This window comes from Gorilla gorilla, chromosome 4 (assembly GCF_029281585.2).
Source record: "Gorilla gorilla gorilla isolate KB3781 chromosome 4, NHGRI_mGorGor1-v2.1_pri, whole genome shotgun sequence".
Lineage (NCBI taxonomy): Eukaryota > Metazoa > Chordata > Mammalia > Primates > Hominidae > Gorilla > Gorilla gorilla.
In genome coordinates this window covers 13,284,547-13,302,409 of record NC_073228.2, presented here as the reverse complement: position 1 = coordinate 13,302,409, position 17,863 = coordinate 13,284,547, and the positions used below count along the sequence as shown (strand labels likewise).

General features: G+C 48.4%; 1 protein-coding gene across 4 annotated transcripts in view; it reads right to left on the bottom strand.

Moving 5' to 3' along the window:
- Positions 1 to 541: 541 nt before the first annotated feature.
- The window catches only part of CYTH1 (cytohesin 1), a 106,832-nt gene continuing 89,510 nt past the window's right edge, over positions 542 to 17,863 (bottom strand). For all 4 annotated transcript variants that reach the window (XM_031011007.3, XM_055388773.2, XM_063706050.1 and 1 more), the window contains exons 11-13: positions 7,400 to 7,471; positions 6,618 to 6,772; positions 542 to 2,668 (exon numbers count right to left, since the gene is read on the bottom strand). In XM_031011007.3, coding sequence (XP_030866867.1) covers positions 2,590 to 2,668; positions 6,618 to 6,772; positions 7,400 to 7,471 — 306 coding nt within the window. In that variant the 3' untranslated portion in view covers positions 542 to 2,589. The remainder of the gene's footprint in view (positions 2,669 to 6,617; positions 6,773 to 7,399; positions 7,472 to 17,863) is intronic.

Genomic DNA, 17,863 nt, shown 5'->3' with positions numbered 1-17,863 from the left:
CTGGGGAATGGTCAGGGTAGACTGGGGGCTTGAAGCAAGGAGGAAACATCAGACACGACTGCTGCTGTGTGGAAGAACGCAGACCAGCCCGTGGAGACGGACCCACAGAAGGGGCCAGCCTGGTGCTTTGCTGTCTCTCTGTTCGGTGCCGGTTCACCAAGCGCCTTCCCCTGCTTCTGGGTTCTAGCCCACTGAGACTTTTCCGTTTATTCCCTGGCATTATGAAGTCATCGCTGGAAACTGAAATCATACTAAAAATGTATTATATTGACTGAAGGCATATTTCTTGATCTTAATTTAAAACGGATGCTTCACGTTTCTTCTAAAGAAGTGGGGACAGTGCAAAGCCTAAGTTACTTATCTTTTCTGACTCTGCTCTCCTTAACAGAAGACAGAACCCTCCTCCCATTTTCAAGGTGTTACAACTGAACTCAAGGTGCAGCTGGAGTAACACCCTCCTGCACAAGCGTCCGGTCAGCACCCCTTTCCCACCTTGAGGGCCCCGCCTGAGCCCAGAGACACCGCGAACAACAAAGATGGCTTGGGCAGAGTTGGAGTTTATTTGCTGCAGTTCCTTGGCGCTAGTTTACAAGGCAAAAACAAACAAACAAAAACAATTAGAATAATTATTTCTTAAAAACCCTGTCAACAACTTTCAGTCATTTCTTTATATTTTTGTATTTTGACAAAACTTCTTTTAAACAAATACAAAATAATCTAAAAGGAGAAAAACTATACATAGATTATTTACACCTCTGATAAATAGACTAATACTGACCCAGGTGCCTCTCTGTCTAGTAAACACTTGAGAACCAGGCCAGGGCCTGGGCCAGCTGGACAGGCTCCAGAGCCAGCCCAAACACGCCCAGACCTCGGCAGGCACCACCTGGTTCTCCCACCCAGAAAGTTCAGGTTTCCAGCCTGGACCCTCTTCTGTCACCCTCACAAGCTCTGGCACAAAAGTGCCTAAAGCCATTCATTCCCTCCAGGTAGGATCTACACAAAGTGGCGGGGAGGGAGGTGACAGACTGTCCCCCTCTATTCCTCCCACCACTCCTCTGCAAAAGCTATTTCCAGAGATGCTCGCCAACCCTAAAGGATCAGAGGAGCCGTGACGACGCGGCCCTGTGAAAACCCGCAGCTCCTCCACCTGCCTCCTCGGGGCCGCGCCCTGCACCGCCCTGGTCCAGGGTCCTGTGGAGGGGTGGGGCGAGACGGCCAGACAGCCAGCCACCTGCTCTGCCTGGACTGGCATGCTGGCCCTGGCGGAGTGGCAGGAGCTGCCCTGAGAGTCCCTGAGAGAACGGCAGGAAAATGCTGCGTGTCACGGCTCCCTTCATACTGTAATGAGGAGGGGCAGGGCCAGCTCACACAGCGCCTGCAGGGGAAGACAGAGATGCGAGAGGCAGCCCGGCCACCCCCCTCACTCCAGTGCACCCCACGGAGCAGATAAAGGCCCATCTTCCCCTCTAGGGGGCCCACCACAAAATGCATCCAGAGTAGTCCAGTTAGGGCTGGTTTTGAGGCAGAAAAAGCTGAAGCCCTGCGGGGATCGGGGAAGTCCTACTCCTTCCTCTAGAACGAGGACTGGAGTCTGGGGAAGAGGAAGAAAACCCAAAATGAAACAGGTTATCCGGAACCTCTGTCCCGATAACCTTCCTCACAGTTTTGGTTATTAGGTATTTAGCTCAAGGAAAATGCTGACTTTCTACTTTAAAGCCCAACAAGAACTTGGATTCTGAAGGAGGAAAATAACGTAAGCGTCCAGTCAGCTCTCTCCTCTCCTCGGCGCTCCGCAGGCACTTGGGATGGAAAAGCATCCGCGGGAGCTGCCGGACTGAACGCTGCTGCCGACTGCGCCCCCAGCCAGGGCAGGCCCCCGACTCTGACTGTGCCGTCTGAGGCCCCACTGGGCCTCTGCCCTCTGCGTCCTCGACCTCACCTGTCCGTCTCGCCCAGACAAGCACCAGGCAGCGAGCTCCCACAGCACAGGAGAGGCAGGCCAGGCCCTGCCGCCGGCCCAGGCTGATGCCCCTTGGCCGCAGCCCCAGGTGCTCTTCTCCAGGGAGAAGCTCCCCAGCGCAGCCCGGGCAGAATGCACCTGAACAGCACTACGTTCTCTCTTAAAAAAAAAAAAAAATAGATCTTTATAGTATGTGGCTTCTCTTCCTTTCCACCTTTTTCTCTTAACATATAATAATATATGGACACATGTATTTATTATGGTGCAGGGTTTGAAGGCTTCTTCACGGGGACAACCAAGAGGTAAACAGTTGGCTCTGAGCTCTGCTACCAGAACACTGAGCAGAGAAACTGGCCAGGAGGCTGCCCTGCCGACAAGAGCTCTGCCCTGTGAGAGAGGAAGGCTCTGGAGCCCATGCTGGACAGGTGGCCGGTCCTCTCTTCCCCAGTGATAACTGCCCACCCTTCTCCCACTTAAAAAAAATAGCAAAAGCTGAAGCTAGTCTCTAGGAATCCAGGGCGGGGCCTGGCAGAGGACGCTCTGCTCGGCAGCAGTGCATCCGTGGAGGTGCGGGAGAAGAGCAGGAGCTCCAAGGCCCCCGCAGACCAATGCCCTTGGCTGCACGCTCAGTGTCGCTTCGTGGAGGAGACCTTCTTTTTCCGTGCTGCGAGCATTTCGTAGAAAGGGTCCCTGCTGATGGCTGCTCTGGAGCACAGAAAAGGGAGAAAACAGAGACGTGAGGGACAGAATCAGAAGAAACACACCCAGGCAGGGGCTTCTCAGGGGCCCCTCGTGCCCCAGAACACCTGTCCCACCCCACCATCACTGCAAAGGCCAAGTTAGCGTCCTCCACCCTTGCTGTGTCCACACAGTGACCTCAGGTGACACACTTCGAAAGAGACACAGGAACACGTGACAAGAAAATTTTGGGGTTTTTACCTGTTTCAACATAATAATCAATTCACATTTAGGAACAGAATCATGCCACATTCTTACAGCTATATTCCAATTCAGAGAAAAAGACTGGTGCTTGAGTTTCCATGATGACATCTGACTTTGCTTTGCAGCAGCGAGTGCCACGTAATCAAGCTGTGTCACATGCAGTCCTCTGGCACGGGGTGTGTGATAGCTGGCATGGTAATGCAGTGGGGACTTCCAAGCCCCCCACATGCACCTGCTCAGTAACTAAGGCTCCATGACTCTGCAGGCGGCAGTGCCCGGCACGACGCTGCTGGTGGGGCACCATGGACAGACCGGCTGGACCTGGCTGGGTCTCCGGTGCACAGGGAGGGGGCCCGAGCTCATGCCTGTGCTACAGCCTCAAAGACAGCAGCACAGGCCGCGCCACGGGCTGGAGCACCTGCAGTGGACTGGCAACACCACAACCCTATGTCTGCCATTCTCGACTTTCAAGCAACTTATGGTCTAAAAGTCCTGACACTTAATTTCTTTCCAAGGAAGCTGTATCCTAAGTGATGATTTGTTCCAGAGCTCGGGCACAAGCCTCCTGACTGCAGGCAGGGCACTCACCCCTGCTGAGTGGTGGCACCAGCAGCTGCTATGGCTCTCCTGGGCTGACCTGGAACCTATTCACAAGAGACAGTGTGTCCATGAGAAAATGCTTCCGCACCTCCCTGGGGAGTGCTAGGAACTGAAGAGCACTAGAAACATGTCCCGATGGGCTCTCACTGGGAAGCGGTCTGACCACCCGAAGTGCTTTCACGAGGGAATCTGGTGGCCGGGACACCTGCTTTCATGTTTGGAGGTGTCAGGGTGAATCTCCCTTGGCTTCCTGGGTAGGCCAACCCTTTCGGATAAGCTGGGGGGTTCTGCAGAGAGGTGCGTGTGGCGCTGCCCTGTGTGCAGAGGCAGAGTGTCAGGCGATGAGGGGGGCTGGGCTGCGGTCGGACACCAGGCCCCAGGCCTGGCCCTGCCTGGCCCTGCCTGCTGCTTCTCAACTCCCGCTTCCTCACATGCAAGCTGGAGATGCCCCACCTCCACCTCCCTGGGTTCTGGAGAGTCAAAAAGAGATCCCGTATTCAAAGAGCACATCTCAGCGCCTAGCCGACACACTCGATGGCAGCCGCTGTTACCGCTGACACGCAGTTCTACTGCTGTACCTCTGGGTACCGCGTGAAGAAAGTCCCAGCATTAGAGAACACACCTGATTCTACAGAACCGAATGCTGGGACCACCCACACGGCAGGGGCACTAGAACTGAGGGTGCTGGGAACTCTAGGAAAAGCACTTCGTGAGAGGAAAACACGTCCTGAACTTGACCTCGAAAGCCTTTCTGGCAATACTGGGGAGGAGGCATCCACCAGCCAGATCATCTTCCTGCTCCTGTTGTCACCAATGTTTCCACTGGGAGAAGTATCTAGGGCCAAGGACAGCTGAGGCTGCACGGTGGTTACCAGTGCAGCTGCATGAGTCACACTGCTCAGGTTTGAGGACCAGCTCCACCTCTGTGTGGTTTTGGACAACTTACTCAACTTTGCTGTGCCTCAGTGTCCCTCATCTGTGAAATGGGGATAATCCTAATGGTCCCACCTCGCACTGGGTGCAAGAAGGTTTGAGGACAGTGTGCCTGCAGAGTGCCAAAGGGCGTGTCTGCAGATCCCGAGACTGAGGCCAGCCCGCTCCGGGACAGAGCAGAGGAGCCCAGCAAGCCCACAGGAGAACTTGGCACTCACGCTCATGAAAGGATTGAATGATTCTAAATGTGACTTTGAAAAATGCTTAGTTTTTCTGACTATAGAAGTAAAAACCATATGAAAGACACATGTACAAAACCAGCCAAAACTGTTCTGAAAGACCAGTGAGGGAGGACAGGGAACTCGCCAGCCAGCACAGTCAAAGGACACCACAATGCTACAAGGGGAGGGGCGGGCGGCGCTCACGCTGGGAGGCGCGGCGGAGCGACAGGTGCATGAAGCGTGGCGGGGGAGCTGGGTACACTCTAAGGAGAGCATATGAAGTCAGCGGGGGCGATGCCAATGAATCCATAAATGGTGTCCGGACCATCAGCTATTCATTCATGAGAACAAACTTACAACCCTTACTTCAAATCTTATATAAAAAATACATTTCATAATGATTCAATAAATTTTTTTTTCAGTATGTTAAAAAAAGGATACCGGTCCCCCACAACACTGCTGTTTTCTTCCCCAGAACACAGGGCTGGTGCCATTACTGGTAGGGGACTCTGAAAACACCGTGGCGCCGCGTCTGCTCAATGGAGGGTGGGCTGGCCCCTGCTCAGGGCCACACTTCCCATGATGGCTGTCATGCCAGGGAAGCTGCCAAACCCCATGCCCACTACACGATCTCATTTAATCCTCAAAAGAGCCCCATGAGGCAGAAATGACCTCTATCACACAGAAGAGGTAGGTTACCCACCTACCAGGCACTGCGCTCAGAGAGACAGAGTGAGGAGTCTCAGCGCAGCGTGACCTGGCGCCAAATCCATCCTCTCCCCAGCTGGTTCCTGTCTGTTTTCATTGCATGAATTTTCAGATTACTTTTGAGAGGATAAATCATCTATTCCTTTCCCTCCATCATCACATCATCTCCATCTTCAGTCAGTTTTAAGGTATTTAGCCTGGGCCAAAACCTACACTGGTCTGAGTACAAATACCAAAAGGTAAAACAAAGGCTAGAGGATATTGCACACCCTCGGGAACAGGGCTGTAGCCTGGGCAGGAGAAAGCCCGTCACACAGTACACAGAGGACTTACAGGGACCTTTTGCAGTCACCTGTGGGCACATTCTCCCTGTTTTCCAGGTGAAGTTACAGGCAGCTGAGGAGTCTTTCTCAGGAAAACAGCTAGGTGAACTCTCATGGATGAAGCACCAGGAGGGAGAGGGCAAGGCTGTGCTCTTAGGAGAAAGGATCACTGAGAGAAGGCAAAGTCAGAATGCTCACTGCTGACCCTCGCACAGGGACTGGAGGGAGAGCCAGGCGGACCAAGTCCCAGGGAAGAACATTAAGCAAGAGAAGCCAACTGACTTTAGAAAGCCATGTTTCCAGATACTTGTCACATCAGGAAATTTCCAGCCCCGTGATAGACCTTATATGGCGTGGCCCAGTGGAGCCGACAGAGCCGAGAGCTAGGAGTCAGAGGCTTGGACTTGGGAGCTCCACTTCTTAGCTGTGGAACCCTGAGGAAGCTTCTCCCTCCTCCCGGACCTTGGATCACGGTATGTGACTTCCAGCAAATTTCTTAACCTCTATGGGCCTCAGTTTCCTCATCTGTAGCTAGGAAAATGGTGTTTCACAGGATTCACAAATTATAGAACATGACTACTATCTCCTCTGAGCTGTCACTATGAGAATGAGAGTGGCTTCGTCAGACATAGAAAGACCAGTTGAGCAGATGGCATCTGTGTGGGTAGCTCACTCGCCTCTTCCTATTTTGGGTCTATGAGGACACGTGGGGAACCCAGATGGGACGTGCTCTCTTACATATGCTATAATAGCCAAGAATCCAAAGGCCTCCTGGGAAGCCGTCAGCTGGGAACCAGGACGAAGCTTCCCTAAGAACTTGGAGCACAGAAGAGATGCGGGCGGCATGTTTACCCACTAAGATGATCAACACCTGGTGAGGTGAGGGCTGCACCAGGCGCGCACTGCCCTTTCTCAGCAGTCACTTACTTAATGCACTTAATCCACTCCTCCTTCTCCTCAGGCGTCGGAGCTGAGATCCGGTAAACAGTGTGGTTCCCCTCCACCACCCGCCCGTCAGCCTCGGTCTTGCAGGCCTTGATAACTTGGTCTTTATTGTCGGGGATATAAAGCTCAAAGCAGTTCTGAGAATCAAAACAGAGAGGGAGAGAGTGGAGCAAAGGAAGCTGTTAACTGAGAAACATGCTGATTTCTTTCCCCAAAGCCCCTTTCTTCTGACCTTCACAAAATACAAGGAATACATATTTTCCTGTGGAAAAGTGAAGCCTAGAAGCGGAATTCTAGAGACTGTAAGTTGTATAGAAGTCAGTCTCGTTTGCAAACACACTGGCCTGATGTAAGCTGGCTCCACTTCCAATGCACGTAAAATACGGAGAGAACTGCAGGTGACTTACGACTTGAACGTCAAGCCAGTAACATCCTGACAGCCCAAAACAAAGGAAAACTAAACGGGAGGCGTCCCGAGGCTATAAACTACACAGCCCACTCATGCGTGCTTGCCACTGCCATTGCAGGAGGGGCAACTTCTACACACCCCATGTGACATTCACTAAGTGAAACGATAAAGCAGACAGACAGCACAGGAAGAAGTGATTTCGAGTCTCATCTTTGGCTTGAACAATATAATAAAAAATTAGACTAAATAAAAGCCTGATCACGCTTTTCAGTTTTTTGGTTTTGAGTTTTTTAAAAAAATCTTTGAAATGCCCATCCCCTTTCTCCCCTCAAAATATCTCAGCAAAAATACTCACTGGTTTTTTGGAGTCCTCCACTTCCCGGATACTCAGATTCTCTAAAGGGATGATTCCACGGGGCTCCTTATCCTACAGAACGTTGAAGAGAGGAAGTTTAAGATCACAGTTTAAGGACACACACTGTCAGATTCCTCGCCGGTGACTCATCCGAACTTTCCTGCCTTCTCCCAGGACATGAAGTTCATAAATCAGCCTGAGGGAACTCCTTACGTTCTAAACAAGAATAACACCAAAAATGTCTGAGGATTGTCAATATAACTGCAAGTCCTGTGCGAGTAGAAAGACCAGAAGATTCAACAGACACCGTGAGAGTGTGGCCGGCAATGACCCGGGCACGGTCCTCAAGCAGGGAGTGTGCAGGCCCCTTTCCCCTAGAAAGAACGTTTCCCTCTTCCCTTTGCCTGGCTCTCCCACTCACCTCTGAAGCCTCAGTTCTGGGGCAACAACTCCAGGAAGCCTTTCCTAGTTTCACCCTAGCGCCCCTGATGCCTGGGACTGCAGCTGTGGGTCTGACCATTAACCACTCACTGCCTCTGTCCATCGCCCCACCGCCAGACAGTACAATCCTCAGAGACACCGCCATCCTGACAACTCCATCTGGATTTCCAAAGGCACCTTGACTCCTGTCCAGAACAGAGCTGCACCCGCCAACTAGTCCCGTCTCATCTACAGAGGGCACGGCACCGCAGACACTTCCAGCATACGTCTGACGGCAGTTTCACAGTCCCCTGATATCCAGCCAACCCATGTCCAAGTCCTAGCACTGTTAAAGTCTTTATATTTGGCCAGAAGAATGGTGTGAACCCAGGAGACGGAGCCTGCAGTGGGCCCAGATAGCGCCACTGCACTCCAGCCTGGGTGACAGAGCAAGACTCCGTCTCAAAAAAAAAAAAAAAACCAACCAGTTCTGAGTTCTCTAAAAGCGAAAAAGAGTCTTTCGGCCATTTCCCCATCCTGGCTAGCAACTATTTCCAACTTCTTCAAGCCAACCTGCTTGGTCTTTACCTCTGTATCTCACATATCTCCAAAATACCATATTAGAACTGCCTTTTGAGTGCTTGATCTTAGATGTTATCTACAGAAGAGGACTGAGCTCCTCCTCTTACCTGGGCATATTCATATTCCCCGTCCTCCCAAAATAACTATCTGGTCATCTGAGGTAGGGCTATACAGTGTCTTCATTAACACCACGTTTCTCTTCCGACCTGTGCCATATAGTGAACTGCCTAATTTTTTCCTTCCTGAAAAGCTTCCTTCCCCACTGGAACCAAAATTATGGAGGGTGGAGAAGTGGGTTGTTCCTTTGACTTATATTTCTGTGACCTTACCACCAAAACCAATTGCAAATGGTTAACCTCTTATCAAAATCTCCTTGCTAATGCTAATTTGTATCAGGCATCCTATTAATTTTCATTTCTTGAAGTAATCCTTCCTGGAGCCTCTGAAACCTGTTCCAGTCTGGACTGGTTGCCTTGATACTTGGTAAACTGCTTCATCCTTAACCTCAGCACTCTTCATTCCAGAGCACTCTTCCCTCCTCTCTTGAAACAAGAGGTTTCAAGATCTCTGGTTTCCTACAGCCAAGGCCTTTGTCCTCCACCAGCATCCTGAGAAAGGGTGTGTGGGTGGTAACATTTCTGAAATCTCAGTTGGCTAAGAATGTTTCTATTGGATTCTCACACCTGGCTGCTATCTGGCTGTGCCTAACAGTCTAGGCTGGACATGACCCTCCTCCAAGACCGGGAAGCCCAGCTTTCCTGCCTTCAGCATTCAGTATCACCCCACACAAAGCTGTTCTGGTTGCTGGTGCTTTGCACACGACTGCCGTCCTCTGTGTCCTCAGTGTTCTGAGGCCCCCTAAGGAGGCAGCCTTGGCGTGCATTCATTTTCAGTCATCATGCAAGGTGTTCAGTAAGCCTTCCAATCTGGAAACACATCCATCATTTGGGGGAGGTTTTAAAAAATTATTTTGTCAAGGGTTACCCCCTCTTTGTTTTCTCAGCTTCTCTGGAACATGCTAGACCTCCTGGACTAGTTCTTTTTTGGAAAATAAAAGTCTTTCCTTTATTATTTTCCCTCTGCCTTTTTATTCTTTCTGGGAGATTTTCTTAATGCTTTTCTTCCAACTTTTCCATTGAGTTTTCACTTCTACCATGCTTTGAATTTCCAGGAGGATTTTTTTTTATTATTTTTGTTCCGTGGCTTCATACAGGATCCTGTTCTTGTTTCGCAGCTGTGATGTCACCTGAGACGGCTGAGTCTCTTCACAGCTGGCGGTGGACCCTTCTTCTTCCTGGACCCCTCCCTCTCTCTCATCCAAGTTGCTCTTTGGCTGTTCGGCTGCTTTGGTCTCTACCTGCTCTCACCCGGCAGGAATTCCTCAGGTATCTGGGACTCCTTGGTTGTCCCATTTGAAGAGCGGAAGACTAAGAGATGACTGGGACCTGAAGCCTGTGCACTGTGACCATCTACAAGGGCCCTCTCACTAGGCTGTCTGCTGGGGAATCTGACTAAATAACCTCACGCATCTCTTCTTGGGCAGAGAAGTTTCCCACTCTGTCTGCAAGCTACAGACCTGGCTACCTGTGGTTCTGAGAGCTGAGTGAGGAGAAGCTGGGGGTAGGAGAAGTCCTCAGCATTCGAGAAGGCTGCATTTACCCCACACTCCTGTCTGGGGAAAATGCCCCCGCCTTCAACTGGGCCTAGAGTCCCTCACCCAGAAATGCTTGGCCAGTCTCTCCTGTGAGCGAGCACTCAGACTTCTGCCTGGGTGGTGGGGACAGGCCCTCAGGGGCATGAGGTGAGGGCGACAGCTGGTCTGTTTCCTAAACAGTTCTCAGCCAATTCTGCTTCTGGTTTTTACCCTCCCCATTCTCACTTCTAGGGTTTAATTGGTGCCTGCACCTTGAGGATTCCGCTGGGTTAACTGGGTTGAGGCATCACCAGGCGAGCAGGTGGGTGGTCTAAGAGTACTCACACTTTGGACCTCAATAAGTATGTGACATAATGTATACTCTCTGACTGGTGAGGCCTGCGGCATCCAGGTTACACATGCATGATGCACATTCTTGATGGAAAATGATTTTAAACCAAGATGATTTACACCCATGGTCTTCAGCCTGGGAGTGGGGACCAGGTTATAAGACCCTCCTGGTCACCGGGAAAACCCACTGGGGATTCTGGTATCCTTCCTGGCCCCGCCTCTTTCCTGCTCCATCCTGCAGAGCGTGGCCCTCCTCGCTCTTCTCAGCACACTCATCCTGCCACTTGAGAATTGGCTTGAGTGAGCCAGCATCGCAGACAGGTGCTCACGCTATCCCTCAGTGCTGGAGTGAAAGACAGAATGAGAACCACTGATGGAAACAACTAAACGTTAAGCTGCTGGGCAGCAATGTAAAATCCCAAATATTAAAAAGGTCCCTGTCTAGAACTTTAAATGGACTCTGGCAGGCCTAAGAACAGGCAGGCTGCACCCCTCACTGATGACTTGTGTGTGCCCAATAACCACTCCCTTCCCCTGTGAAGAGGGAAATAACCTAGGCCAACATCTTTGGCTTTTTAAATTTGTCTTTAAGAACAATCACTGTTGCTGTAAAAATACGAATTGCTTATTATAAAGAACTAAATATTGTAGAAAAGAATACAGGTGAAAGGTTTAAAAATACTCCAAATCCAATCACTCCTAAATTATCATTGCTGACATTAGGTGAAGATATTTTGTGTGTGTGCAGAGAGACGGAGAAAAACAGGTTTTATGAAAATGGGATATTTCGAGTGGTATTATTTTCATAAAACACATTCTATTTTAATTGTTTAGAATTTAACAGGGGGAAAAAAGGAAGTAGAAACTGAAGAATTGTTGAACTTCAAAGTAAATGTTTCTTTACCACAATAGTTCCTGAAATAACCTTATTCAAGTTAAGACAAAGAAGTTTATGAAAACATTAAGAGGTCTGACCAGGCATGGTGGCTCACGCCTGTAATCCCAGCACTTTGGGAGGCTGAGGCGGGCAGATCACGAGGTCAGGAGTTTGAGACGAGCCTGACCAACATGGTGAAACCCCATCTCTACTAAAAATACAAAAATTAGCCGCATGTGGTGGCACGTGCCTGTAATCCCAGCTACTCAGGAGGATGAGGCAGGGGAATCTCTTGAACCCGGGAGGCGGAGGTTGCAGTGAGCCACTGCAAGATCGTGCCACTGCACTCCAGCCTGGGCGACAGAGCAAGACTCTGTCTCAAAAAAAAAAAAAAAAAAAAAAAAAAAAGAGGCTTTACTTATTCTTTTAAAAAATACAACATGCTTCCATTTTAACAATATTTCTTGACTCTGCATTTTAAAAAGTACAAAATCTTCTAATTCTTCACATTGTTCCTCCTCCCACCTCCTGATTTTTATTGATTATTTCACTTTTACATTGTCCAGGTTTATAACATTCATGGTATGTCCTGCAGCCACAATTTCTGGTTAATTAGTATTTGTTTTATTTAAGCATATTTTAGTATTAGCTCTATATTTAAGTTTATTTAGCTATTACTTCTATATGAGGTATATTTAGCTATTAGTTCTATACTTAAGAATATTTTGGTATTAGTTCCATACTTAAGTATATTTTCGTATTCTGAACTTAAGCATATTTTAGTATTAGTTGCATATTTAAGTATTAGTTCTGTATTTAAATGAATAGTTCAATGCTCACTACCAGTCTTTTACTTCCCAGGGCCTTTCTTGTGATTCATTCTCTTACTTGCTGGATGTTACTGTCAAGCAATTTTTTTTTCAAGAAGGTTCCAAAGTGCTGCATTTCACGTTTTCTTCAGGAGAGTGCGGCCAGCTGTGCTTTACTTAAACAATAACGTGGCTGGATAAAGGGTCTTGGGTCATTCTTCTCTTCAAAACTGTGCAGACCTTGATACTTTAATTTCTGGGACTAAAAGCTGCTGGAGATGATCTGCTTTTTCCAACAGAACGACCAGACACTTGGCTCCAAGTTCAATGGTCTAAGGGGCCAGGCTTTGGAGCGACCCTTTCTGTAACAGTTTCCTGAAATATGGTGTCTTCTTTGATTTGCAGATTCAGGGCTTTTTCCTCTTTCTCAGGGAAATCACCTCATGCCACACTGTATCTTTGATTCTGCAGGCACCAATTACTCTGGTATTATTGGGATCGTCTTCTGTTCTCTGCATCTGCTAGCTTTTCTCTCATTGTTTTAATACTTGTCTTTTTCAGATATAATCTCTGTGATTGGCTCAAGCATTTAAGACATTATATTTATAGGACATGATTATATTTTCAGCTAATTTGTTCCACTCCTTAAAGTTTTAACTTACCTTTAAGAATAAATAAGTTATAATTCTATGATTATATATTAATGGTTGCATTGTAAGTATATGCTATTGCTTGGGTTCTCACTTGTTTGAAGACGGAAACCTTGCTTTTCTGGCCTTCCAGCTGGCTCTGGTAAATCTGTGAGTGACCCCTGGTTCTCCTCCTGTGAATCTCTGATCTGCTTGTGTCCCCCTAACCACTTACCCTGACCTGTGGTGGGCAGCCAGGTGTTCTGCATTCTAGCATATTATGCAGTCTCCTAAGAGAATGGTGAGTGGTGGGAGAGCTCATCGAAGATACTCCCCGAGTTCTGGTCTTTCCTCTAGGATTGTAAGTATCCAACGTCAGGGTTTGCTCCATCTATCTGGGCAGCAGTCCCCAGCCTTTTGGTACCAGGGACTGGTTTCATGGAAGACAATTTTTCCATGGACAAAGGCAGGGGAGGGAAGATGGTTCGGGATGATTCGAGCACATTACATTTTTTAAATTAATTAATTAATTAATTTTTATTTTTGGGGGCACAGTTTTGCTTTTGTTGCCCAGGCTGGAGTGCAATGGCGAGATCTTGGCTCACCGCAACCTCCACCTCCTGGGTTCAAGCGATTCTCCTGCCACAGCCTCCCTGGTAGCTGGGATTACAGGCATGTGCCACCACACTTGGCTGATTTTTTATTTTTAGTAGAGACGGGGTTTCTCCATGTTGGTCAGGCTGGTCTCGAACTCCCAACCTCAGGTGATCTGCCCACCTTGGCCTCCCAAAGTGCTGGGATTACAGGAGTGAGCCACCGCGCCCAGCCTACATTTATTGTACACTTTATTTCTATTGTTATTACACTGTAATATATAATGAAATAATTATACAACTCACCATAATGTAGAATCAATGGGAGCCCTGAGCTTGTTTTCCTGCAACTAGATAGTCCCATCTGGGGGTGATGGGAGACAGTGACACCCAACATGTGTTGCTTGTGTCCAGTCTACTCTGTAATCACTCTTTGGCTGCTGTCACTGCAGAAAACACTGCTTCACAAAGACAGGATGTTGGGCGTGGAAGCAGGCTTTCAGTGCTTTTGGGGCAATCTCAAGATATTCTGCCTCAACTTTAATCCAGAACATATGGAGATTTGAAGTTGTCTCAAACATACTTTTAAGGCCACTGTCATTTGCGATCTCAAGCAGTTGATCCTCTTCTAGCATTGGCAAAGGTGATTCACCTGGCTTATTCTCAAATGGGTCACAGATCCATTCCTTTCCAGTTCAGGTTCTTTTGTGGTTGGGAAGTATCGCTCAAGCTCTTCTGAAAGCAGAGGCAGGTGATCATGCACCAGCTGGGGGAAAGAAGGCCCTGGATCCGTCTCTCACAATCTCTCTAATGTTTGCAACATGTCAGAAATCCCAGTGTTCACTCATCACCCCTGTTATTCCAGTTTGGCTTTGAAAGCAGCCACTTGATCTGCTGACTGGGACACACTTGTCACTCTCCCCTAAAGTGACAGACTGAGTTTGTGAGTAGGTTTAATCTGTCACACAAGTACACAAGTTTCCTGACCTATATTCTGTGTCACTGAAATGTGCTGCTAGTGGTGACTTTTTCTAGAAGAAATCTCTGAAGTGGCTGTTGCAACTCAGAAACTCTGGCCAGTGATGTGCCTTTAGAAAGCATCTCACTCTGTGTATCAGAGAAGCCGTGTGTGCTCTGCGTCCATCTCCTCCGAGGGCTGCATGAACAGACCTGAGTTAGGCCACGTACTTTAATGTGGTTGGTAATTTTAATCACATCCTGCATAAATGTTGTTAAGTTCAGGTGACACTTTTTGGCTAGCCAGCACTTCTCTATGGATGACATACTGCATAGACTCACATTTAGAAGTGACCTCTTTGACCTGAGTAGTGAAACCAGAAAGCTGTCCAGTCACGGCAGCTGCTCCATCCATGCATATAACACCACAAAACAAAACAGTTCAGTTTCCCTGATATGTAATAATTCAAAGACTTGAATGGCAGCCGTGGTGTTGGTTGGCAACTAAAGCACACATAACATATCCTCATGAACATCCCCCTGAAAAATATGTCACAGAAAAACAAGCCTTGTTGTCTTGTTGTCAACATCGGTAGACTCCTCAACCTGGATTGAGTACCACAGTGACTCGTTAATCCTCTCTAACAACTGTGCCTCAGTATCTGCTGCTATTTCATCAATCTGCCTAGTTACAGTGCTGGCCGAAAGAGCAACACGTGCCACCTTTTGAACCACAGCCTCTCCTAAAAGCGCATGACAAACGTCCTTAGCAGCAGGCAGGATCAACTCTTCACCAACAGCCAGTCCTGGCTTTGGCAATGCGGTTAGACATGAAGAATGATGCTTTCAGCGCAGACATATTTGATGAAGGGGTGGCCTTCAATAATTGCTTCTGTTCTTGATGTTTACGTTTTTTTCTTTTCAAAACTCCAAAGGCTTGTCTTTTGATGCAGGGTGCTTGGTCTCCATGTGGTGAAGCAGTTTGGAAGCTTTCATGGCTTTGTTGGGTAGTTGGTCACCACATATTCTACAAAGTGGGCTTGGCGAATGTGATCACCTGTTGAAATGAACCTAGAATTTGAGTAGAACTCTTGGCATTTTCTTTACAATGCAGCTTTATTTTTGTTGGCAGTCTTGGCGTCTTCTGCTGTCTCATCAATGGGTCTCTCCCCCTTTTCAAAGAAGCTCTCCAGTGACGTTTGGTTTTTACTCATTTTGGCTAGGGTTGGTGGGTGGGCTTACCAAAACCGTGGCTGAGACAAGTACACAGTGTGGGAAAGAGATGCGGATGGCAGTGGTAAATAAAATAACGGGCAGGCCACGCACGGACTGAAATAAGTGTTGGATTCTGACTTAAAGCCTGCCACCAGATAAAGCTGTACAATTGAAGTACATCAGCTCACTTGCCACTATAAAGCCTGCCACCAGAGGCAGGCTAATTGTCACTTGCCACTCACTGATAGAGTTCTGATGAGTCTGCAAGCAACTGATGTATTATTATGGTCTCTGTGCAGTCAACCCTCTCTGCTAACATTCATCTGTACTTGCAGCTGCTCCCCAGCACTAGCATCACTGCCTCAGCTCCACCTCAGATCATCAGGCATTAGATTCTCAGGAGGAGTACACAACCTAGATCTCTGGCCCACGCAATTTACAATAGGGTTCGCGCTCCTATGAGAATCTAACGCCGCCACTGATCTGACAGGATGTGGAGCTCAGGAGGTGATGTGAGTGATGGGGAGCAGCTGGCTGTAAATACAGATGAAGCTTCCACCGCTCGCCTGCCACTCACCTCCCGCTGTGTGGCCTGGCTCGTAACAGGCCACAGACTGGTACTGTCCTATGGCCTGGAGTTGAGGACCCCTGTATTTGGGGATGGATATCATGCTCACGGGAGACCCTCCATGGACAGTCTTCCCCATTGAATATACAGTCTTGAGCCTTTACTTATGTCTATAACGGCTGCTTTTTTCACTTTTCCCATTTCACCAATGTCCACCCAGCAGGGGATTTTACTACTCCTTGATCAGGGAGGAAAAAATAACAAGTCCCGTTCAGTTTGCTTCCTCCCAGACCTGAGAAACCAGCGAGACTGCCGGGTCTCCTCAAATCCCGGGCCGTGAGGTAGAAACCCTGCACACTGCTCCTGACTGCTGCCCCTGCCACCGCGGCTTCCGCTGCTGCCCAGGGCTGCAGTGCACTGAATTCGTTCTGCCCCTTCCCCTGCTTGGTTGCTATTTTTCCCTACTTATTTTTTTACTAGTCTTTTGCTCTGTTAGGTAATTCTGTGTGGAAGTTTCAATCTACCATCTTAATTCTGACAGCATCCTCTCTGTGTCTTAAGAAATGTATTCAGCACTTTGGGAGGCTGACGTGGGCGGATCACAAGGTCAGGAGATCGAGACCATCCTGACTAACACAGTGAAACCCTGTCTCTACTAAAAATACAAAAAATTAGCTGGGCGTGGCAGCGGCGCCTGTAGTCCCAGCTACTCGAGAGGCCGAGGCAGGAGAATGGCGTGAGCCCGGGAGGCGGAGCTTGCAGTGAGCCAAGATCGTGCCACTGCACTCCAGCCTGGGCAACAGAGCGAGACTCCATCTCAAAAAAAAAAAAAAAAAAAGAAATGTATTTACTGCTGGGTGCAGATCACCTGAGGTCAGGAGTTCAAGACCAGCCTGGCCAACATGGTGAAACCCCATCTCTACTTAAAAAACAGAAAACAAAACAAAAAAAAACAAATGTGGTGGCGCACACCTCTAGTCCCAGCTACTCAGGAGGCTGAGATGGGAGGATCACTTGAACCCAGGAGGCAGAGGTTGCAGTGAGCTAAGATCACACCACCACTGCACTCCAGCCTGGGAGACAGAGCGAGACTCCGTCTCAAAAAAAAAAAAGTATTTTTCTCTGTATTTCCATTGCTTGATAAAATGCTACACTTTGCTGAATTAAGGATTAAGGTGACACCACTACGGTCGGCATCACGAAAAACCACAAGATTCTAGAATCTCGTAGCATTGCTATAGGATTGTCCAGGACTTAGGAGTACACCACTTAGATGCTTATGTATCATTTTGACCCAGAAAATAGCGAGACAAATTCAGACATGATGTTAAAGACATCGTTAGTGTAGGTGTCTTCAGAAAAAAGGCAAAATATAGGGCAGAAGGGTGAACAAAACAGAAAAAATTGTACCAAGATGTTCACAGTGGTACTTTGGGGGTGAAGCAGAAAGCAGCTTTCTTTTTATTATTTTGCAGATATTTGAAGTGTATTACTCTCATATGAAAAGACTATAACAACAGAAAAGCAAAGCCAGTGCAGAACTTGCAGGGCATGAGCTGAGCCCCTACAACATATGAAATCCCGGCCAGAATTCCCTTCACAGTGATTTACTATCCTCAGTCACCAAACCATCAGAAGGAGCGGCTCTTGCCTGCAGCCTGATGGGCTACAAAGTGCATTCCCTGGGTGAGAAGCTGCATGTGCATGATGTCCGTGGGGATGGAGAACAACGCTAAGTGTTAGACACGACGGAAACCCATCTTCACACCTCACAGCAGAAAATGCCAAGGCGTGTACCTGTTTCTTGGTCCTAAATAAGTGACTGGTGAA